General features: G+C 42.2%; 1 protein-coding gene across 3 annotated transcripts in view; it reads right to left on the bottom strand.

The window, feature by feature from the left end:
• The window catches only part of LDAH (lipid droplet associated hydrolase), a 144,442-nt gene that overhangs the window by 36,790 nt on the left and 83,085 nt on the right, over nucleotides 1-24,567 (bottom strand). For all 3 annotated transcript variants that reach the window (XM_084826513.1, XM_084826512.1, XM_084826511.1), the window contains one exon: nucleotides 9,734-9,974. In XM_084826513.1, coding sequence (XP_084682639.1) covers nucleotides 9,734-9,974 — 241 coding nt within the window. The remainder of the gene's footprint in view (nucleotides 1-9,733; nucleotides 9,975-24,567) is intronic.

The raw sequence follows: 24,567 nt of genomic DNA, 5'->3' as shown, positions 1-24,567 counted from the left end.
TCATCCTATTGGCCATCTTTCATTCTATTGGTCTCTCTCCCATTCACACTGACTTCCTTCACCTTGGATTGGCTGGCTACCGTTTGTTCCCTCCCCTTTACTCATGGTTTCTTTTCTCACTGTGGAGAGCATTTAGTTTCTCTCCCCTGTTCCTGCAATATCCAGCAAGGAAGCCTCTGTTGAACATTTTAATAGTGGTATGAGATTCCATGTGGATTATATTGCAGTTGTGCTTACAGACTCAGTCTCTTGCATTTTTAGTAGTGTTTTTTATTCAATCTGCTCATTATAATTGTTGTGCTTTTTTAATCAAGTCTGGTGGATTCAACTTTTCACCTTCCTTATGGGGCCTTCCCGAGAAGCGTAAACCTAATGTGTTTCAAAAAATAGTGCCTATGACAAAATTATATCCCGGGCAATGCTGGGCATATCAGCTAGTAACTAAATAAAAGAGACCTGTGTTGCAAATATGATTTTCCAAAAGTCTTAAGTTCCAAGTAAATTTTTCAGATTTTATTTTTTTTCATCTCCTGCTATCACCACTTTCAGTAATGGTAGCAACAATAGTGCCACTATATGATTACTATTTTTAACCAACTACTGAAAAAGATTTCTCTTGATAAATTATCCCATACAAATGTCACTTTAAAAGTACTTAAAATCTTATCTGAACACTTGCAGTATTTAAAAGGCTCTGAAAGAGAAATGTTAACATCCCACTCAACATTGTTTCATTCAGCCAGAGCTACTTGAACTTGAAGTAGGAGAGTACCAATTCATATCACAAAACTGGCATATTGAACATGGGCTGAACAGATCAACACAGAGCTGTTTGTTTGATAAAGTAATCAATTGTCCTACCATGTCTTCAACACTTCCTTTATTCTACATGTACCATACTACCAAAAGTGTTGCCAAATGTGTATTCAGCAGTGGCACATCAGGAACACAGGAAGCTTCCCCTATACAAAGTTGGACCATTGGTCCATTTGGCTCAGTACTGCCTACACTGACAGTGGCTCTCTAAGGTTTCAGGCAGGAGCCTTTCCCAGCCCTACCTGGAGATGCCAGGAATTGAACCTGGGATCTTTTATATGCTCTACTACTGAGCAGCAGACCTTCCCTTAAGTACACATCGAGTGTGGATTGCATTGTGAACTGGATACAAGGCAGGTGCAGTTTGTAAGATATTCCAGGTTTCTGCTTCCATGTGGCAAACAAGGAAGGAGACTCTAGATTATATTGCACATTGCCAACGATTCTGTGCATACGCAAAGGCATGTTTTGCACAGGCATAAAAGGGTTTCTCTCTCTTCAGCCTTCTGGTCAATGATTTTTCTTCATTCTGAAGATCTCTAAATATTTCTTCTCTTTTTTCTAATCTTCTATCTGCTATTCCAACCAACACCACCCCGCCCCCAAAAAACCTTGGTAATGACTATTTTTATGTGTACAGATTTTCATAAGCCACACTTTAACTCACCTATGCTCACTTAACACATTAAGGGAACAATTCTATGTTCCCTATACAGCATCTGGGGGACATAGGATCTTTCGGTTTCCTGGCTCTGAGCTCATAGACAGGGCTCCAAGCTTGGAGCCAGGAACCTGCGTTTCCTGCCCCCTCCCCCTTGTAGCTGGTGCAGAGAGAACCAGGCTGGCTGCTTCTCTGCACTTGTAAAATGGAGCACAGAGATGGGAAGAAGAGGGCGTTGCCAGGGAAGGGAAGGGCAGGAGACCAGGGCAGCATTCCTACTATCTTTCATATGGGCACCCCAGTCTCCTTCCCTCCTCCTCCCTGAAACCTCCAATAGCTAAAATGCAGAGAGGCAGCCGTGAGTATCCTGCATAGGATACTTATAAGCCTACGAGTTCGGGGGTTTATGAGCACCCAGGGCACAATCCATAGGACTGCACCCTAAGTTGGAAACTTTCTAGAAAAAGAGTACAATTGTAGCAACGTAGCTCACTGTATGCATAGTCTACCCATCCAAGGGTGTTAGAATGCCACACCTCACTAGTATTTGAATGATTTACAATTAAACACATCCTAAGTGAACATTTCTGGAGTTTCCGATGCTTCTCCTCTTGTGTATGTACACACACACACACACACACACACCCCATACTTAAAGCTGTAAAACTACAAGTTCTGATTCCTGCCTAAACTTAGCCCACAACACACTCTTATCTTGATGCAAGTGACAGGCAACCAGTGGTCCCTGTGCAACCACCTGCCACACCAATAACTCATGTGGCAAACTAAAGCAACATTTTAGGACATTTTACCATCAATTAATCTCTTAACTACTGGTTTCTCTGGATGACAAAAGCATACAAGCTTTCTGGACTCTCTACCCTCAATCAAAGAAGAGCTGTGTACTGGCTTTCAGCCTCACCCAAGGGTGAAAAGTGAAAGGAGTGGGGAAAGAAGTAGAAGGGACTTTGTCCTTCATTCCTATTCTCTGTCCAGTACTGGTGTATCCAGTTGCTAATGACTAGGTTTCCTTTATACCCATAGTTGCACTCTTAATATAAAGTAGGAAGAAGCTTATTTTTCACTCCACTATTAAAACAATTTCAAATGCTGTTTCCCAAGATGAGGTTTTTTTTCAGTCCCTTCCACCATTTCCAAGTATCATAGAATAAACCATCTCCATTACTCCCCTGGTCAATAAATAGGTTAAGCAAACAAGGAAATTCCTCAAGAGAAGCCACAGATTCAAGATTGCAAAGAACTACCACATATAGGCTATTCAGAGGGAGATTTTTTGCTTACTGTGCTTATCTGTATCTTCACTGTCATCCAGACATTAACCTCTGACCTACAAGCCTGCCTCTCTAAAAAAAAACTTGCAGTGTTTACCCATTATGTAATGTCTGTGCTTTTGTGGAAATTTTACAGAAACAAATGGAGGAAGTTTGCCAGTCAAGCTTGTGGATAATAAATCCTGTGCTGTATAGATACAGGACCCTCTGCCCTCACCTTAAAACTGCTACTTATATGTTTGCTGGAAAATGTTTTTCAGATAGTAAATTTTTAAAATTGAAAAACAACAATTTACCATGGTGTTAAAACATGCTGCAAAGTAAGAAGTATATTGCACACTCTCATTTTTGGATGTTTGTACTTAATAATTTCTACTGCTTCTATAAGCAGATGGAAAATAATCTGAGTCTTCCATTTGGACAAAGTTGGTTCTGGACAACATTGGTAAGTCCCAACATTTTTCAAAGGAAAAAGTCTTAGGGATCACACCTGTATCATAAGATAGATAAAAGTGTAATGTTGGAGGGAGGGTTTACATGCTATGTCCCATTATACCTAATCCTTGCAAAGTTTACAGAGACCACTGAAGAACAGTACCTGTGTCCACGCTACACAGCTGGCTTTCCAGCTCAGTACTCAGGTGCAGAGATGTCCCACACACATATGCCTTTTCCATACTTCCCACAATTCCTATAGTGAGCTACAGCACTAAACCAGCAACATGGGTATCTGCCCTATGGATATGCAGCCCAATGCTACCTCAGGAACCTATTTTAGTTTCCCCCTACATTTGCCTTCTTCCCAAAATATACCAATAGATTATAGAACTTAAATTAAAGTTCTGTAAGATTTTAAACATAGATAAAACTCCCAACAATTCTTAAAGGCAACACGAAAAATAGATATCAGTGCTGTAATATGTACTTTTTCTGTTCCTTCTTTCATGGCACCTTGGCAAGCATTTTTGTTATAAATGCTAAGAATAGTTTACTGTGAATATTATTGTTATTGGCTCAAAGGCCTCCCATATCCAGCTACCTACCCATATCATTCCATTTTCATAGTTTGTCTGGTGTTAACACTTCAAGAATGCTTTAAAACTTGCATCTTATAAAACTTGTGTTAGTTTTTGTTGTCTCATCCTCTTGCATTTCTCTTCCCTATTTTTCTACCACCATTACTGTGGTGATATATATATGTAGACAGAGAGAGAGAATGAAAGACACACACACACACACACACACACAGAGAGAGAGAGAGAGAGAGAGAGAGAGAGAGAGAGAGAGAGGTTAATAGTCTATTACTAGAGGGGCATTATTTTTGCTATTGTTTTTCCATTCACTAGTGGGTGGCTTGGTACATGGCTTATGAGACTGTAGCTGTTTAAGACATCATGGGAAAAAAGGATTAAAATGGTATTTGAAAATGCGAGTGAGAGTTACCCTATCAGTGAGACTCAAGCTCATTTTCAGAGAAGGGCTTTACTGCTTACAATATTAGGCACTGCATGCAGTGGTCTTTGAAGGGTAGTAAAAGAAAGTTGTTGTTCAGTCGTTAAGTCGTGTCCAACTCTTCGTGACCCCATGAACCATAGCATGCCAGGCCTTCCTGTCCTCCTCTCTCTCCTGGACTGTGCTCAAGTTCATATTCATTGCATCGGTGATGCTATCTAGCCATCTCATCGTCTGCCGTCCCCTTCTCCTTTTGCCTTCAATCTTTCCCAGCATCAGGGTCTTTTCCAGAGAGTTTTCTCTTCGCATTAGGTGGCCAAAATATTTGAGCTTCAGCTTCAGAATCTGTCCATCCAATGAGCAGTCAGGGTTGATTTCCTTTAGGATTGACTGATTTGACCTCCTTGCAGTCCAGGGCACTCGTAAGAGTCTTCTTCAGCACCACAGTTCGAAAGCATCAATTCTTCGGCGCTCAGCCTTCCTTATAGTCCAGCTCTCAATGGACATTACTACTGGGAAAACCATAGCTTTGATTATACGAACCTTTGTCAGCAAGGTGATGTCTCTGTTTCTTACTGTGCTGTCTAGGAGTGCCATAGCTTTCCTCCCAAGGAGCAAGCGTCTTTTAATTTCATGGCTACAGTCACCGTCTGCGGTGATCTTGGAGCCCAAGAAAGTAAAATCTGTCACTGCTTCCATTTCTTCCCCTTTTATATGCCAGGAAGTGATGGGGCCAGATGCCATGATCTGAGTTTTTTTAATGTTGAGTTTCAAACCAGCTTTTGCACTCTCCACTTTCACCCTCAACAAGTACAGAACATATTAAGACAAAATCTGTACCTGCTGGCATTCATCTTTATCAGTCAATGTCTTAATGGACAACAACACTGCAAAAATACAAAGGAAGTTAGCTGGTAAAGAGAAAGCTGTTAAGAAAAGGGTTGCTTTATAAAACTGGAGTAATATTCTTACCATTGTGGAGATGTTACAATTTTAACATCTGCCTAGTCTTTTTGTATCATGTCTGGTATGAGGTCTTCATGTTAATGTTTTGAACTCTCTAAAGAGCTTCACATACAGTATTTCAGTAATCCTTCTAACAACGCTGTAAGACAGATCAGTATTATTTACTACATACTACAGCAAGGGGCAGGGGCATAGGGAATTGTGGCTTCCCCAAGGCTATCATGTGGATTTGTGGAAAGGTGAAATGTGAACAATGGGATTTACTGACTTATAAGCATATTCTTAGCCATTACACTACAAACAAGTATTATGACAGTGAAAAGCCACAAATACTTAGAAAACATTAGACTACCATGTGGCGGTAGAATGGTAGTCCATGTTAAATGGCTAAATATTTAAATAAATAAATTGCTAAATAAAATGACTAAATATTTAAAAGAATAAACATTAGCACTAACAGTTTGCTAGATGCCATACAGAACACAAAAGCAACACAGGTAGTGAAAAACCACAATGTCAGAAAATATATAATTTCTATATGGCTTTAAAACATAATCACTTTAATATGAATGTCTTCTAGATAAGCACTGAGGAAGGTAATAAGGAAGACAATGATTGCCTACTCACACAGAAGAAAACTTGTCGACTTTTCTCATGTACCCAAGGAGCAAAATTTTGTGTTAACTACAACACAACCAGGATTTTGCTCCAGGCCTTTCTCCTTCTTAATGGTGCTTTGCTTTTTGGCCTTGGTGGAAACAGGGCTAGGCACTTAGGTCTTGTTATAATTAAGTTTTCTAAATCTCATTTCCTTTCTAGAGGAGAGAAAACATATTGTTGTGAGTAAGCTCCGGACACAGTAACAAGTCCCTGGCAGGTTAGTTTGTTCTAACAAACACATAACTTTTAAGGAAACTTTTTACCATCTTTTCTGCCCTTCATCATGAGTTTTATTGCAATTACAGCAATGAGACAGATGCTAATGCCAAAGGTAACACACGTACATTTTTAATGAGTTGACACAAACTTCCTGGAGACGATGAATAAATTCATTTGCTGAACATTTCTGAACCATACCTAATGGGTTATTATAGGGCAAGAGGATATGCTCATAACAATCTTTGTTCCCATTTTCTTTCACTGCACAAACTCACAGAATAGTAAAGCTAAGTTAAAATAGGCAAGATTGCTGACCAAGATACTGTCAGTTATTGCTAATCTGAAGCATATGCTATGGGCATGCCACTTCCTAGATTACTTACCTATACAGGAAGGTCTATGAGCTTGTTACTATATAAAACTCTTTCTCTCTCAAAGTCTTAATGTTTGTGGGCATTTCCTTTGAACTCAGTCAACCACAATGATTCATTTCCAAGGAAGGCCACTCATTGAAATCAATGAGTACTTAATTTTATTTAAAGGCAGATAGTAAAGTACAGCCAAATAAAACTAGTCACTCTCAATATGGACTAATTACATAAACAGATTTCCGAATCTGTCAGAGAGGACCAAATCCCCAAATGGTGTAGTGTTACTACAATGAAATGAGCTCCTTCACTGAATTGCACCAGCTGAGCTTCCAGTGCTTCATCCAAATATCACAGCGTTCTCTCTCCTTATGTCTGAAACTATTCTCTTAGAACAAAGCAATTTCTGCCCTTGTTTTGGATCCCCGGTGTGTAAACTGGTATAGTCAATGGACAAGGATTGGTTTGTTACCTCTGGGTTGTGAATCCCCATATCAGAGATGCCCAAGCATCAGCCTGTGCGCTGAGTACAGTCCCTGAAAAATCTTCATCTGGCCCTCCCTACCATATGAATCAAGATGTGGTAAAAAAAATTCTGCTCACAGTTTCACCTGAGCAAAAAGGCTGCATGTAGACTTAATTGCACAACCAATCTGCCCCATGAAGGGGTCCTTCCAGAAGCACGTTTGTTCCTCCACCACCCCAATCAATGACTTAATACAATTTGGGCACATGTGGTCCATACCTGTCAGATTCTTTATCAATTTCACTATAAAGTCTCTTGAGTGTGTGTGTGTGTGTGTGTATATACACACATATATATATGTGTGTGTGTGTGTATGTATGTATATATATGTGTGTGTGTGTATATGTATGTATGTGTGTGTGTATGTGTGTATGTATGTATGTGTGTGTGTGTGTGTGTGTGTATATATATATATATATATATATATATATATAAACAAACAAACTTACTGGCTTTTGTGAACAGCTTGTTTACATATGCTTTGCAATATGAAAAGTATCAACAGACAATAAAACATAAAACAAAATGAAAACTGCTAGGTTATATAGAACCATAGCTAATTATCCTAGTGCAGGGGTGGCAATCTTTTTCTCCCAAGGGCTACGTGCCAGTGATGGGCATGGGCATGGTTGGGGCCTGGGCTCCCCTTCTTCCCCCGCTCACACACAAAGACGTCCCTCATATGCTCTCTCACATACACACATGCAAGGGCAATACACATGCAAGCACAAACTCACCCTTCATGCAAGACATGCAAGCACATCTCAGCATGTGGGGATGGGGAGGTTTAAAACTTCCCTCCCAGCCAATGAGTCTCCATCATGCAGCTTTCATCATGCACCCTCCCCACTGTCCAGGTGATTAGCACTGGAAAACAGCTGAGGAGTGTGCCACCTGGTGAACTGCTCAACTGTTTCCAGCACTAATCAGCTGGGGAGCGGGTATAGGGCTTTTAGGCTGTATGCAGCTCACAGGATGCCCAGATGTATCTATACTGAAGTCATATAAGAAGTTATTTCAGTAGCACTAAATGTGTTTACTAAGCAACACAATGAAGTGAAAAAAAATCAGTATAATGGACATAGTAACGATATGATAAAATATAAAGGAACTTTCTGACTTAGGGTTGTATCCAATTGATGTCCCTCTACTGACAGAAAGCTGTTTAATCCAGTGGAGGCTTCCATCCATGGAACAGGGCAGGGGCTCCCCCTGTGCTTCCTCCCATGCTGCTCTAAAAGATCCCATAACCTTTTAGAGTACATTGTAGGGGACATGGGGCTTCAGGGGGGGAAGAGGAATTGCCAAAAACTGCCTCCCTCCCCACTACGCCAGTTGAACCCTCCACTGCATCAAAGAGCGTCCCATCAATGGCAGGCAGGATACCAATTGGATACAACTCTGAAGATTTACAAAAGTAAATATACAACTCCACTACAGTTTCTTAGATGTATTCCCCATCTCCCTTAAAGTTCCTATTTCACCACTATTCCTAAAAAAACCCCACCTTTCTCTTATGGTGAATTTCCACAAATCCTCTAGCCAGTCATATGTTTCCAAAATGGTAGTGGTTGAGATTTCTAATAACATATATCCATCTATTCAACTACAAAACAAAGGCTCTGGACAGCCAGGCCTGTTGCATGGACAAAATCTGTGGTTAGCCAAAATATTAATTAATTAAATATTAAGAGCTAAAAAATCTGCATTAACTGAGTCTAATGGATTTCCACATTTCTGCTGTGTAGTACTGGGCAATACTGTAGTAGTACATTGGATGATAAAGATGGCACAAGTTGTGCTTGTTCAACAGCTTTCCCTATGTACAGGTAAGGAGACAACTGAAGCCTGAAGACAACGTTCACATAATCACGGAAGGGCAAATACGCCACGGTGGCTTATTTCCCCTGCTGGGCATGCTGGTCATGTTTTAGGGAGATTTGTATAATTACCCTTGCCAGGGCAGCTTGCCATGTTGTGCTAACCTGATGACGGGGGCTCGTTGCCCTGATTAACAAGCCACCACAGAACCTTACAACAGCCCATGAGTTCTGGTTGGCTTGTTAACCTCGGCAACAGGCCACCCTTGCCGGGTTTGCACAACATGGCAAACTGTGCTGGTAAAGGAAATTATGCAAATCCCCCAGAACACAACTAGCACGCATAGCAGGGGAAGCACCTTGGCTCCCCCCCCCCAATTGATCACTGTGTCTGTACAAGGCTACAGAAGTTGGTTGCAGCAGGAAAAAAGCACTAAGCATAGTCTCCAAGATCTCTCTTATCAGGGAGGCTGCATTTCTAAAAGCCTCTCACTGATTCCCATGACCACACTGCATTATAAGGGATTTGAATCCATAGCCACCACAGAGTTAAGCAGGAGGCATAGCCTAAAGTCACATCTTTGTATACTTACATAGTTTAAGAACTCTCTACAAGCTGTAGATACTGTCACAGATAATTTTACATATGAAAAGAATGGCATTCAGAAGGCTATTCTATAAATCTATGTTGTTTCCACCTATTGATGAGCATTCAATTTTTTGAAGAAAACTCATATTCATTTCCATTCAGTTCTGTACTGCTGAACTTGACCAGAACTACCATTAAAAACACTCAAAACTTTAGTGGTAATTTAAAAGAATCACCACTAAATGATTGTATAAAATAACATTTTAAAGAGAAAAATTTCTTAAGATTACTTATCCATCAAAGCATTATATTAGGCAGGAATACATGGGGAAGTGGGGAAGTATTATAAGCTGTTTTTACTTACCAATACAATTCATGTTCAACAAATCTACAGCAGTAATTTTTGAAAATTCATCCACAGGTGTATGTGCTCCTAGTGTAAGGCCCACAAGGAAGCTTTTAACTGTTTTTGGGAGAAACGTCAACAGATATAGAGGCATGTACAGAATGTAACGAAGGTGACAGAGCAGAGGTGTCACAATCTTGCCTTGCGGGGACTGAGCAATGTGCTCTATTGTAGGAAACAGCAGCATACTGTGGAGAATCTGGAAAGCAATGAAAGGGAAAATTGTCAAACAATATGTAATGCAGAGAAAACATTTTCTTCAATAAAATTCATATTATTTTATTAGTCCCCTTTCCCCGGCAAGTTGTATAATTCCTCAGAAATGAAGCGAATCTAATTACTAAAGGGTGTAATTTTATGCATACTTACCTGGGAGTAAACACATCAAAGTCAATGGGACTTACTTTTGAGTAGACATGTGTAGAGTTCAGTTATAAAGCACTTAAAAACTCCTCCACGGCCCCCTCCCTATGCAGTAATGGTCAAATTCTTCAGGGTACGCCAATCTTAAGAGCCAGTTGATCACAGTATACCTTCAGTTCTTAAAAAACAAGCCCTGCTTCATCTTCCCCCACACAAATAGAATTACATATGAAATATATTTGCTTGCAAAGTAATCCACCTGTTTGCTCCCTCATTAAAAACTATAGTACAATCTTATGCCTGTCTAATGACAAATAAGTTCAATGAGCCTTACTCCCAGGTAAGTGTGTATAGGACTGCAGCCTGTGGGTTGAATCCAACCGTTGTGCAACATTAATTCATTTATTACATTTCTATACCACCCAATACCAAAGCTCTTTGAGCAGTTCACAACATGATAAAACAATGTAAAACTTTTAACATACAAAAATGTAACACAGTTTGAAACAGTTAAAACCCATTAGCAATAAAATTACAAGAATCCGATTAAAAAAAACCCTAACACTAACAGAACCTCCCTTTCTCTTCTCCCCCATGCACTCCACTATGCATACCCCAAATCTGCTTCAGAGGGTTCCCCACATCTCCAGAGTAGATTTGGGGGGTGCACAATGGGAGAAGGAGAAAGCTGTTCCACCAGTGGTTCCCTTCCGCTGGTGGAACGACACCACTGGATACAACTCTTAGAACTGTATACACTCCTGCACCTTGTGATTCAGGCACAGGTGCATGCTCACACACCAACACAGACACCTTTTGCACATGAGTGCAGAAATACAGATCTTTCCCTGAGTTCCTCCCCTATTTTACTGAACTCCTCTTGACTGAATAAGCCAAATCTCAAATCCTGGTTGACCTAGTGGCTCACTAGATGGGAAATATTTATAGAAGAAAATGCAATGTTCTTTTCATTTACTTGAACAGAATTGTGTCTTATCTATCCCAACAGGTTTCATTCCCTGGTCTGCCATGCACCACCCCTTACCTCCCATGTTCCATACCTAATATCTCAAGATATGAACCTCAGGAGACCCAGCAACCCCAGAAAGTGCCTTGTCAAACACCGCTTGGGACTCCTTCCAGCTTTAGTGGTATGGAAGCCCCTGCAGTTTGTATCCTTCTTGAGTTACTTCAGTATGACAAGGAGCTCACCTACAAGGCCCACAATTTGGCTCAATCCATCCCCTTTTTTTTGTCCTAGCTCAGGGAGGGGCAGGGTGAGTGTGGGAGGAAGGGAACCCATTGCAGGCCTTCCCGTGTAAGCTGAAGCTTCCCACCTTATCAGAGTAATGTGGGCCAGAAATGCTGCAGTGGCTCCCATGCCACTAAGGAGCCACTGATGACTTAATGGCTGGATAAATCCTGTCTATGCCACTGAAGTTTATGAGGCATTTTTCTCTTTTTACATGGTGCTTTCTGAATGATTCCGACACACATTGAGATTACAGCTCCTCACTTCTTTGCTAACCCACATTTTGAATATCCTATGCACCCATCCCAAGATCTCAACTCAAGATGGGGCAAGCATTTGCTGCAGGGATGCTCAACCATATGAGCACCCTTGCTAAAATTGTTGAGCAGAATAGCTTCCACCTTGGGGAAAAGGGACAGGGTAGCAGTGGGGTCCAGCAAGGCCCACCAAGCTTCTTTTGCTAGGAAAAATTATGCTCCAGCCATCTTTTCCAACAGGAGGTGATGGGGCCTAGACTACAAACTCCATCATCCCATGCAGGAAAGGATGCTCAGGAAGCGATTTCAAGTTGGAGACTCATGGGGATTATTTATTTGATTTGTACCCCACCTTTCTACCAAGAAAAATGGCACTCAAGGCAACTTTGTAGTCCAACCCTTAATTCCTTGGTGGAAAAAGATGCTCTGGGTGTCATTTGCTGCTACCAGTCCCCACTTTCCCCAAGGTGAGTTTGTTTTATCTCTTGGAGACCAAGGAGAGGGAAAAGTCAAAGGAGGGCTGGCACTTTCACCCTGAGTGTAAGTCAAATGCCGAGAGAGCCACCCCAAACCTTTTCCACCATTTGACTTTTAACACACCAGGAGCACAAATGCTTTACAGGGTGAGAACACAACTGTGGCCCATCTCTCATCTCAGTCCTTGTCAGTCCATTCATGGGACTGGTGCCATAATTAAAAAAGGCAACACATAGTGGCTTTCACAATGTCAAAATAGCAGTATAAATGAGCCCTTTATTGACAAGAGGGCTCCCTTGACAAGTTGTACCACCACTGAAAGGGCAGGCCAATATAATTTTTGTGGTGGTGGTGGCAGGGGGAAGTCTACTAAAGCTCTATTAGAGAAGGTGGTGAATTATGGAAATGGAGGGTTAAGAATATGAACTTCACCACCAGTCTGGAAATCCATGCCCTATTGTGAGCTGAGCCCAATTTCCTTCTGAATTTAGGCCTGGTCTGTAATGGATTATCCAATGGTGCACCAGCCAGGAAATTCTCCTGAGCATTTTCAGGCATGTCCATGATTGAGGATGAAGCCTACAAGGTGGTGCCTGTCTCCAGTGAGCCCTTTTTACTATTCCCCTTCCTCCCCCGGAGGGGAGACTAGGGGCAATCTGTAGTATCCTGAACTATATTTCCCAATTCCCGGCATGCTCCAAAGACCTTCTGTAGCACTGCATATACTGTAGCTTTTCCAGACATTATAGAAATCTTCCTTTGCCAAGTTTACCCTTTCCTCTGAAATATCACAGTGCGGGATGCTTCTTGAACTGCATCTCTGTCTCCATCTCTGCATGGTGGAGCCATTAGTTTCAGTGGAGAGAACAGTCCCATCTGCACAAACACACCCTGTTCTGGAGGGGGTTGCACTCCCCCTAAAGTATCACATTCGTAGTTTGGGGGCGCTCTTGGACCCAGAACTGTCACTTGAGGCACAGGTGAACTCAGGGGCACGGAGCACTTTTTATCAGCTTAGGCTGGTATACCAACTACGCCCTTATCTGGACAAAGATAGCCTAGCTACAGTTATCCATGCACTGATAACTTCTCGTCTGGATTACTGCAATATGTGGGGCTGCCTTTGAAAACGGTCCGGAAACTTCAGTTGGTCCAAAACAGGGCAGCAAGTTTGTTAACAGGGGCTGGCCAACGAGCTCATATTATGCCAGTACCTTTCCAGCTGCACTGGCTGCCAGTCCATTTCTGGGCCCGATTCAAAGTGCTGGTATTAACATTCAAAGACGGCTTGGGGCCAGGTTATCTGAAGGATCGCCTCCTCCCATATGTGCCTGCCCGGACCTTAAGATCATCCTCAGCGGCCCTTCTCCATGAGCCCCTGCCAAAGGAAGTGAGGCAGGTGGCTACTAGGAGGAGGGCTTTTTCTGCTGTGGCACCCCGGCTGTGGAATGAGCTCCCTAGTGAGGTTCACCTGGCACCTACACTGTATTCCTTCTGGTGCCAGGTGAAAACCTTTTTATTTTCCCAGGCATTTTAGCTTTCTAGACTTTTAGTTTTGCTGTTTTAAATCTGTATTTTAAACGTCTGCATTGCTGCTAGGTTGTATTGTTATACTGTGGTTTTAATGTTTTATATATTTTATATTGTTTTATTGTGTGCTCTTTGGTTTTAATTTTTGTGAACTGCCCAGAGAGCTTCGGCTATTGGGCGGTATTGAAATGAAATAAATAATTAAAATAAATAAAATAAAATAAAATAAAGAAGTACACATGTCACAGGAAAAATGGCTTTCATTAGGAAATTCATCTCTCATGAATAGGATGCAAATACACTCATCTCTAGGACATGTACACATATAAATCCAATAAATCCATTATACACATATAAATCCAATAAATCATCATCATCATTATCACCACTACAACTCAAGTGTTCATTTTAACAGTTTTCAGATTTTGAGCTTTTACCTACTATTAACTGAATCTCAGGAATCAACACATTGGGGCTGTATTTTACACACCATTATAAAGTGAATTTTGATCCTCCATTCATGTATATAATATATTTTCATTATTGATGTGTTACTCCCTAGTGCTTTGGCTCTTGCCTTTGGATTCATATGGAATAGCCTACATTTTGTTCTGGTCCAACTCACCTGCAGAAAACATGGGGCATTGGTATAACCTATGCTTGAAACTAGTTAGTTACATAGTGAAGCTATTTCAAGCACTGATTTGGTTAGATCTCAGATTCTGCTTTTTTGTTTTCTGTAACTGCACCTTAGAGATTATAACCTGAAATAAGGAATCCCTAGTATCTCATATTTACTCAGGAACAATGTTGTACGGCCAGCATGCATAGCAGTGGATAGATGGGATGTATCATATATTAGGGATGGCGGAGAATTTCTCCCCGAAACTTCGGGGGGCCGAGCGCCAACGCGTTCGGCCCCCCGAACAAGTTTCGGGGAGAAATCCTCCGCACCCCCCCCGCCCCCCCCCCGGGACGGGACTTACCTTCACCGAATGTCCCTCCCGGTGGCTGGTCCGGCCGGCGGTTCGGCGGGTGTTTGAGCGAGGCGGGAGTGGCAGCCGGTCTTTCGACCGGCTGCCACCACCGCCATTGCAATGAAAAAAAAAAAAACTTCCCCTGATAGGCTACGTGACGATTCACGTAGCCTATCACGGCTAGATCTGCAAAGTCAGCCGTGATAGGCTACGTCAATCGTCACGTAGCCTATCACGGGTGACTTTAAAAAAAAAAAAAAAGAGTGTACGGATAATGGCGGCCCCCATAGGGAGCCGCCATTCCCGTTCCTTATTTGGTGGCTGTAGTCTACGTAAATGTTTACGTAGACTACGGCGAAAATAAGGGCAACGCTATTTGTGTTGCCCTTATTTTCGCCGTAGTCTACGTAAACATTTACGTAGACTACAGCGACTAAATAAGGAACGCGAATGGCGGCTCCCTATGGGGGCCGCCATTCGCGTACACGCTTTTTTTTTTTTTTTTAAAGTCACCCGTGATAGGCTACGTGACGATTGACGTAGCCTATCACGGCTGACTTTGCAGATCTAGCCGTGATAGGCTACGTGAATCGTCACGTAGCCTATCAGGGGAAGGTTTTTTTTTTACTTTCGTGTTCGCGGCCGGGCGAGGTGAGGCGCCTCCTCCCCGGCCTGAATTTCGGCCGGGCGAGGCGGGAAGCCTCCCCCCCGGCCTGAATTTCGGCCGGGCGAGGCGGGAAGCCTCCCCCCCCGGCCTGAACTTCGCGGGGGGAGCAGCGAAGCGCTCCCCCCCACCGCGAACGGCCTTCGACGACAGGTAAGTGACTTTCGTCCACACCTATCATATATACAGTGCCTTGCATAAGTATTCACCCTCCTTTGACGTTTCTACATTTTGTTGTGTTGCAACCTGGGATTAAAATTGATTTAATTAGGTTTTCTTGTCACTGATCTACATGATAGTCCATAATGTTGAAGTGGGGAAAAAATCTACATATTTTACAAAATGATTTACAAATAAAAACCTGAAAAGTCTGGATTGCGTAAGTATTCACCCTCTTTCTTGTGACACCCCTAAATAAACTCTGGTGCAACCAACTGCCTTCAGAAGTCACATAATGAGTTGAATGGAGTCCACCTGTGTGCAATTCAAGTGTCGCATGATCTCAGATTAAATACACCTGTTTCTGGAAGGCCCCAGAGTTTGCTGGAGAGCTTATCTAAACAAACAGCATCAAGGAAATCAAGGAGGTATTAAAACAAGTCCGGAATAAAGTTCTGGAGAAGCACCAATCACGTTTGGGTTATTAAAAAAATCCCAAACTATCAACATCCCCCAGAGCACCGTTAAATCCATTATTACAAAATGGAACGAATATTACAAAATGGAACAACTGCAACTCTGCTTAGAGAAGGCCATCCACCCAAACTCAGTGACCAGGTAAGGAGGGCGTTAGTCTGAGAAACAACGACGAGGCCAGTGGTAACTCTGAAGCAGCAGGAGAGATCCACAGCTGAGATGGGAGAAACTGGCCATAGGGCAACTATCACCTGGATGCTCCACAAAGCTGGGCTCTATGGAAGAGTGGCGAGAAGGAAGCCATTGCTGAAAAAAAAACACAACCTATATCACATCCCATTTGGATTTTGCCAGAAGGCATGTGGGAGACACAACAAACATGTGGAAAAAACTTCTCTGGTCTGATGAGACCCAAACTGAACTTGTTGGCCTTACCGCAAAACCCTATGTGTGGCACAAAACCAACAGTGCTTATCACCCCGAGAAAACCATCCCCACGGTGAAGCATGGTGGTGGCATGTTCATGTTGTGTGGATGCTTTTCAATGGTGGGGACTGGGAAACCGGTCAGGATTGAGGGCAAGATGGATGGAGCCAAATACAGGGCAATTCCAGAGGAAAACCTGTTTCAGTCTGCAAAGCACCTCGGACTGGGGCAGGGTTCACCTTCCAGCAGGAAAATGACCCTAAACACACAGCCAAAGTTATACTGGAGTGGTTTAAAAACAAGAACCTGAATGTCTTAGAATGGCCCAGTCATAGCCCAGACCTCAATCCGATTGAGAATCTGTGGCAAGACTTGAACACTGCTATTCACCAATGGTCCTCATCCAACCTGATAGACCTTGAGCAATTTTGCTAAGAAGAATGGGCAAAAGTTACAGGATCCAGATGTGCAAAGCTGGTAGATATTTACTCCAAAAGACTCACAGCTGTGACTGCTGCCAAAGGTGCTTCTACCAAGTATTGACTCAAGTGGATATTTATGCAACCAACACATGCCGGTTTGTTTCTGTTTCATTAACTTTTGTGCCACAATAAAAATATTTTACACCTTTAAAGTGTTAAGTATGTTGTGTAAACCAAATGGTAAAAATGCCAATTAAATCCATTTTAATTCCAAGCTGTAACACAACAAAATGTGGAAAAGTCAAAGGTGGGTGAATACTTACGCAAGGCACTGTACATATACAGCTATACAGGTAAGAAAAGTGATAAATTTTTCTTTGAAGAGACTAATTGTCAAGTCTGCATGAGTGGTGTAGAGCTGCAATGTAAGTATGCCCATCCATCCTATGCATTTGCACCATCACTGACAACACCTTATTCTGTTTTAATTCTGCTTTCTTACCAGATGCACAGCCTCTCAGAAAAATGGGCGCAATTCTATTTTTTGTCTGCTAAGCTTATCCCACAGATGCTGATTTAGAGATATGTGTACTGAAATTTAGACCTGGCAATGCTTTTGAGTTCACTGACAAAACTTAACTATTCCCTACTTCATCAGAAACTGGAGACGGCTCAGAAATAGCTTGTTGGCTCACACAATGTCAGTAACAGACTCAATGATGGTTGAGGTTCACTTCCACTCCTGAGGAGGAAATTACTTTGGAGCTTTTTTGCTTTTGCTGAATAACCTGCTTTAAATTATTTGGGTGTGTGTGCACAAACAGTTAATGCAATCACCATCAACTAAAAAGAATGTATAACTTGGATTCCATACCATGTATGTAATTTGCAGTTCCCAATAAACTTCAGGGTCTGATCAGATCAGCTGACAGAAACAGGAAGCAATCCATTATTTTTACAACTGATCCACTGCAATGCCCCCTAGAAAGAAAAGCTCCATCCAAGTACAATTCTTATAGCTGCAGAGCACTGATCCATATCAAAATATTCTAGCATGTAAGGCGTAATTTAAAATCAGAGAGCTAGGAATGAACAGAGTGAAGAAGTCGCATAAGCACTCATTAAAGAGCAATACTGATCACCCTTTGAAGAAACCCTATGGAAATGTTGTTTCTCTCAAATATTAAGTCCATTTAATTTTGCTATATTTCCGTTCATCTCCATATTCATTAGCTAGCTGCTTTGGTAGAAAGTTCTTATCTGTCAGCTGAAACCTGCTGCAGTTTAAAGGATAACATAATGACACATTTAATGGTAGTTTATACTCCAGTTCTGACTCACAAAGTAACATTAGTTCCGTGCAGCCTGAGGTTGCCTACCTGTGGTTTAAAGCTTATAGGAATCTGTAGGCAAAATCTTTAGGATCAAGGAAAGATGCCTTATTTTATTGTGACAGTTGTGAGATGAAGGCTTATTATACACCATAAAGAAGTCTCTAAACTCTGATCTTCTATCAGAACAAGATTACTGTAGGTCAAAACAAGATTAAAACCTGATCTGCCATTCATATGGGTCCATCACTATACTGATTAGAATCCACAAAACTAATTCAACCAATTACGGATCTCTTAACTAACTTCACAAGAACACAGCCCAGTCCACAAATGCACCACAGTCGCTGTTACACAACCCACACAGCCTACACCCCTGAGACTCACATAATTACACAAAAACAACTGGTGAAAGGACATTCAAGGACAAGGAGGTCTGAGCAAGGGAAGTAACTTGAGAAGTTCTCTCACTGACTGCTAAGCTACTAAGCTTTTTTAAGTGCTAACCACAGCTAAAAATATATATATATATATTATAGAGCTGGAAAAGGTGTGGAAAAGGGCAACTAAAATGATCAAGGGGCTGGAGCAGGTTACAACAGTTGGGATTGTTTAGCTTGGAAAAAAAGAAGGGTACGGGAAGACATGATAGAGGACTACAAAATTATGCATGGTGTGGAGAATGTGGATAGGGAGACATTTTTCTCCCTCTCTCAAAATGCTAGAACCTGGGGTCATTCCATGAAGCTGATTGGTGGGAGATTCAGAGCCGTGTTTCCATGACAGCAGAAGGGTGAAGCAAATGGAGGAATACTGGACTTTTCATGGAATCGGCATGACTCTGCACAGGGCTCCACAAATGAGTTCCCTGCACCATTATAAGTTGCTGACGGAAACATACTTCCGGGTGGGGGGATTGGAAGTGAACGTCATCAGACTGGCAGGGGCTGCTCAATCCATCAGAGAGGCTCCCCCCCAGGCCACCCTTCTCCTGCCCCCTGAAGCTCCGGTTAGGCAATGATGCAAAGGATTGAAACTGGCATTAATTACTCCCAGAAAGCCTTGAACATCACAGACACGCAGCTTTCGAAATAGTGCTGCACAGCCATTAGGGGAGTTAGTTTGCCTTTCACCCAGCAAATACATGATATAACCTGGGTTTACTTAGTGCTGTACTTCCCCAACCTATGCCTGATTCCGCCAATTTTTTCCCTTTCCCTCTAAACTCACACTACCGCATTAGCAGGAACCCCCGAATGTGCCTTTGTGCAATAGCGCAAATGCATGATCGTACAATTTTGGGAACAAGATTCATTGAGCACAATGGGAGTTAGTGAGAACCCCTAATGCGCTATCGCACGACAGTGCAAATGCATATTAGCGCTATTTTGTGAGAGAGTGATAGCAAAATACTGAGATGGGGGTATGCGTACTGATGGCAAAATAGTGTTGTAATGAGGTAGCGTGGGGGGGTAGACGTATTGCTGGAGAAACCGTGGAGTGATAGTGATCCCTTCTAAATGCGCAACTGAGGACTCAGCAGTAACTACCTCTAGCTCTAGAACTGCGATCTGGCCGGGAACTTCAATATGTACACCTCACCCCATGGCTTTTAGTAGTGTAAGCCTTAGCCCCTGATAGAGTAATGACTTTAACTGTCCAACATACAGTTGGTGGCTGGTAAATAGGGAGTGCTTACTGCTGGTTCAGTTTACTTTAGAAAAAAGAACTCTGGTGGCCAGCGGGAAATGGCAGAAACATCAGAGAAACGCAGGCAGGGAAAACATTGGGGAAACACCCCTTGACCAGGGTCATGGTGAAAGGCACACCCCTGGGCAGGGCTAGCATACCCAAGGTCGATGCAGGGGTTGGGGTACACAGCAACTATACTGGGGAGAAGACTTGAGGAAAAGAATCAGACTTTAAGCAGTCTCAGGAAATCTGTTTTTTCCCTGAAAAGCTCTGGGGTGGCTGCTGGATGGCCACAATGTCATGTATCCCTAATGACCTCAGCATTCAGCAAGCTCGGAGTAAATTGCTGGTGGAAATAGGCCCCAGGACAGATAAAAGGAAGTACTTCTTCACACAGTGCAGTTAAATTATGAAATTCGCTACCACAGGATGTAGTGATGGCCACCAATTTGGATGCCTTTAAAAGGGAGTGAGACAAATTCCTGGAGGAAATGTCAGGGTTGCCTCTGAGCATACAGAGTGTCAGAGTAGCTCAGATTCTGAGGAAGAGTTGCAACATGTGGGGGAGGAACTTTCCCAGGCTTCAGAGGCACAGCTGCACAGACAGCCCCCCCCCCCTTCACACATCCTTGGGAGTGATAGCGAACAGGGGGAGGTGAGGGAAGAACAACCTGAACTCTTAAGATGCAAGACGCAGGCACAAGCGGGAAATCACAGGGGCTGAACTTTGCTGCTCTGCCAGATTGGCTTGGTGTCAACAGCTGCGCCTAGAGGTGTCATGGGAGAGGGGGAGATCTTCCCCTCCCAGCCCTTAAGTTAAGAGAGCTTGCCGCCTTTTTCCCAAATGGAGATCAACTTTTGTAGTTTCCCTTTGAACTCCCTGAAGGCTGTTTCTTTTGTAGTCTGTGCATCTCTAGCAGTTTGCATCTGTATGCCTCATTAGGGTAAATGGAATTAAAGCCTTGGAAATGCAGCCTCTTGTCTAAGTGTTGATTTGGCTATTGGAGTTCTCAGCCAGGCAAAAAGGGAATCCTGACAGGAAAAGGCTATCAATGGCTACCAGTCTTGATGGCTATGTGCTAGCTCCAGTACCAGAGGCAGTGAGCCTATGTACACCAGTTGCTGGGGAACATGGGTGGGAGGGTGCTGTTCTGCTCCTGTCCTGCTTGTGGGTTCCTGGTCAACAGCTGGTTGGCCACTGTGTGAACAGAATGCTGGACCAGATGGGCCCTTGGTCTGATCAAGCATGGCTCTTCTTACGTTCTTAGCAGTTGAGGTCAAGAAACATACTGTCCAGTGACTATATCCCCTGCCCACTGTACAAATACACACTGAGAAGCAGTGCACCTACCTACTCCCCTCAAGAAGGGGTTATCTTCTGGGTGTTAAAGGGTGTGGAGTATTTTACCTATTAATTAGATGGTGGCACATGGTGTCAACTGATGCCCTTGCATCAGTTGGGATTCAATGGTGATACAAGTCCATCAGCTGTGTCTTTCCACGTGTGATGGAAATGGTAGCACTCTTTCCCATGAGGTGTAGTATTTGAGCAGCAGCACACAACCTAAGAAAATAAGTTACTAAAGTCTCATCTAATGTGTATCAATACAAAGTGGAATTCTGCAGGTAACTTTTGAAGATGGAGTGAATACTCTATTTAATTATTAAAATTACACTTCTCAGAATCAATGTCAGAGAAGCAACATGGTTGACATGCAGGAAGATGTCCAGAGAAAGAATAGTATGGTCTTTGAAGTGCAGGATCTAAATTAATATTTGAAGTACCTTAAATAGTTGTGCTCAAGTGGCAAGATTGCACACTCTCACATTCAAGTGATGAACAGATTGCATGGGTGGAATCCATGCACTTAAAGTTCTTGCACGTAGGACTCAATAGTACTTTATGTTTTAGATGTATGCATAGGGCCAAAGATTTACTCTCATAGCTCTCTGCATATAGGACATACATGCCAGAACCTGCGAACAGGCCTAAAGTGTGTAGCAATTACTAATAAGGTAATGATAAATTATGTTTATAAAAATGTATTTTGTCTTATGCCAGTACTTTATGCCAAATCTGCAATGAAATTATTGGCAGATTTTACTGCATGCTCTTTATCTTTACAACATCATGGCCCTTACACTATAAATTTCTTGTAGTGTCTTTTCTTTTACATGTGATGTGAAAAACCAGTGGAATGATGTCTCCATGTAAATAAATACCACCACCTCAGCACAAATAGAAAAATTGTATTTGCATCTGGGTTCATATGGTAGGCTATTGTATTTGCATCTGGGTTCATATGGTAGGCTATCAAGACATGTTTATAAACAATAAGTCAACTGGACTTCATTCTGCCAGTGAGTGATCCAAATGTTAATGTGTTCAGAACATGTTCATCCAACTAATTTGTTTTTCAAAAGCAATCAGTGAAGATTTCCATAAAATGAGAAACATATATTACCGTTAAGACAATCCAAGCCAGTTAACAAAAACTGCAGCTCTTAGCCACTCTCAGTTGTTCCTCCTGTGTTTCTAGGAGGTGCAGCTATTTGATTTTATCTCAACCCCAGTCTTTGTACAACTCGTAAAACTTAAGATTAGATCTCTCGGGATACACTTAGGACATACACACCTGTGATTCAGTGAACCTTTGACAATACATTTGCTACTCTGTGTTAGTGGACTTGAAAGAAATGAATTTGGCATAAAACCAATTATCCTGGAATTTGACAGAAAGCCTGAAAACTATCAATTTAGAATTCACTATTAACATAAAATGACTATGATTTTACAGAAGAAACAAAGCTACTGGAAAGGTCTGCCTGCAAGCCACTAATGTATTTTTAACCAAGCTAAAGGATATGTTGTATTTTCACATTTTATACAATATTTATTACCTAGTTTTTTTGACTCAAATAGTAGAAATCTATAATGTGAAGAATACCGACAAATTATAGACAGTGGCCAAATCCAAAGAAGTCAATAATGCTAATATTCCATTCAAATTTGCTTATGCTGGAGACACAGTTTGCTGTTAAGATATTCTGCTGAGTTTAGGTGGAGAAATTACTGGTTGAGAAACTGACGTATTTCCTGAAAAAACACTAAACCTAGACATCCTTGCCAAGAGAATGAATTAGGATTGTGGGGAAAAGACAGCTTTCCTTTTAATTTAAAAATGATGGATGTGTACAAAAATTTAAAAAAATCCGCTAATTATTGTTCTCTGAGTTTTTTCTTTCCTTCAGTTCACATGTGTCATTTTATTATGTAACCTGAAGCTGACTAATGTACTCTAAACCAGGATATGGCCTATATGGTAGGTGCAGCCCCCTGTAGGTTCTGGAAGAAGTGTGGTCCCCCAAACCCCAAAAGCTGCCCATCCCAGAACTAGTGCAAACAACATCTGACCTAGCGTAATGAAGTAACAATGAGTAGTGAACTTGCTGATGCACTGGCTTGCACAAACACCTGCATAAGTGGAATCCAAATACTGAATTTGACACTTAAGAATGTAAGAAGCTGTTTTATACTGAGTCAGACCCTTGGTCTATTTAGCCCAGTATTGTCGACACTTACTGGCAGCAGCTGTTCAGGGTTTCAGGAGTCTTTCCCAGTCCTACTGGCAGATGCTGGGGATCAAACCTGGGACCTGCTACATGCAAAGCATGTGCTCTACCACTATGCTGCGGCCCTTCCCTGATTTGCCAGTAATGAAAATGGGGTTTCCACAAATGGTAGAAGCTTTTCACTACCAGAATGATGCTACCGAGTACAACCGTGTATCTACACACATATATACAAACTCTCTCTCTCTCTCTCTCTCCCCCCAAAAATTTGGTTACTGTAGACATCCACATGTGAATGTTGCAAATCCAGAGTGATTTGATGATTGTCCAGTTAATCTTCCAGTTAATTAACTTCCAGTTAATCAATGCGGACAGTCATAAAAGTGCATTTGTCAGCATTCACCAGTGTTATGTCTGAAAAAGCAGGACAGCTAACCTTTGCAGAATTCATCTGGGATTGTCAACATTCACCATGTCAACATTCACCAAATTTTAGATGTTCAGGTAACGTATACACACATTACAACATATGCCTGTCATTAAAAAGAGAATTTGAAAGTCCAGATTTTAATGGCTAATGTGGAAAAGAACTGTATTGTTCTAAAATGTTACAATCAAGCAAAGTTTGCTTTCCCAACCCAGAGGACCATATCACTGATGATTAACAGTCAGAAACACATTTTTCAGATCCATTTCAGTCGGGCTTCAGGCCTGGGCATGGTAGCCATGATGGATGATACAAGGAGGGCTCTGGATAGGGGCAAATACTCCTTCCTTGTTCTCCTCGACCTCTCAGCTTTTGATACTGTTGACCATGGTATCCTCCTAGACTACCTGGAGGGGTTGGGCAGTGGAGACACCGTATTACGGTGGTTCCGGTCCTTCCTCTCTGGTAGAACCAGAGGGTAGCACTGGGAGAGGATGTTTCGGACCTGTGGCCGCTCACGTGTGGGGTGCCACAGGGTTCCATCCTCTCCCCGATTCTATTTAACATCTATGTGAAGCTCCTGGGGGCTATCATCAGGAGGTTTTGGGTGCGGTGTCATCAATATACGGATGACACGCAGCTCTACCTCTCATTCAAATCTTCACCGAAGTTGGCCATAGAATCCCTGTCCAAATGTCTGGAGACGGTGAGTGGCTGGATGGGGATGAATAAGCTGAAGCTGAACCCTGACAAGACTGAGGTACT

Source organism: Heloderma suspectum, chromosome 1, assembly GCF_057233095.1.
Source record: "Heloderma suspectum isolate Gila_16-S chromosome 1, 16-S_ref, whole genome shotgun sequence".
NCBI classification, from domain to species: domain Eukaryota; kingdom Metazoa; phylum Chordata; class Lepidosauria; order Squamata; family Helodermatidae; genus Heloderma; species Heloderma suspectum.
The sequence above is the reverse complement of the archived record's forward strand: the minus strand, read 5'-3'. Positions and strand labels throughout refer to the sequence as shown.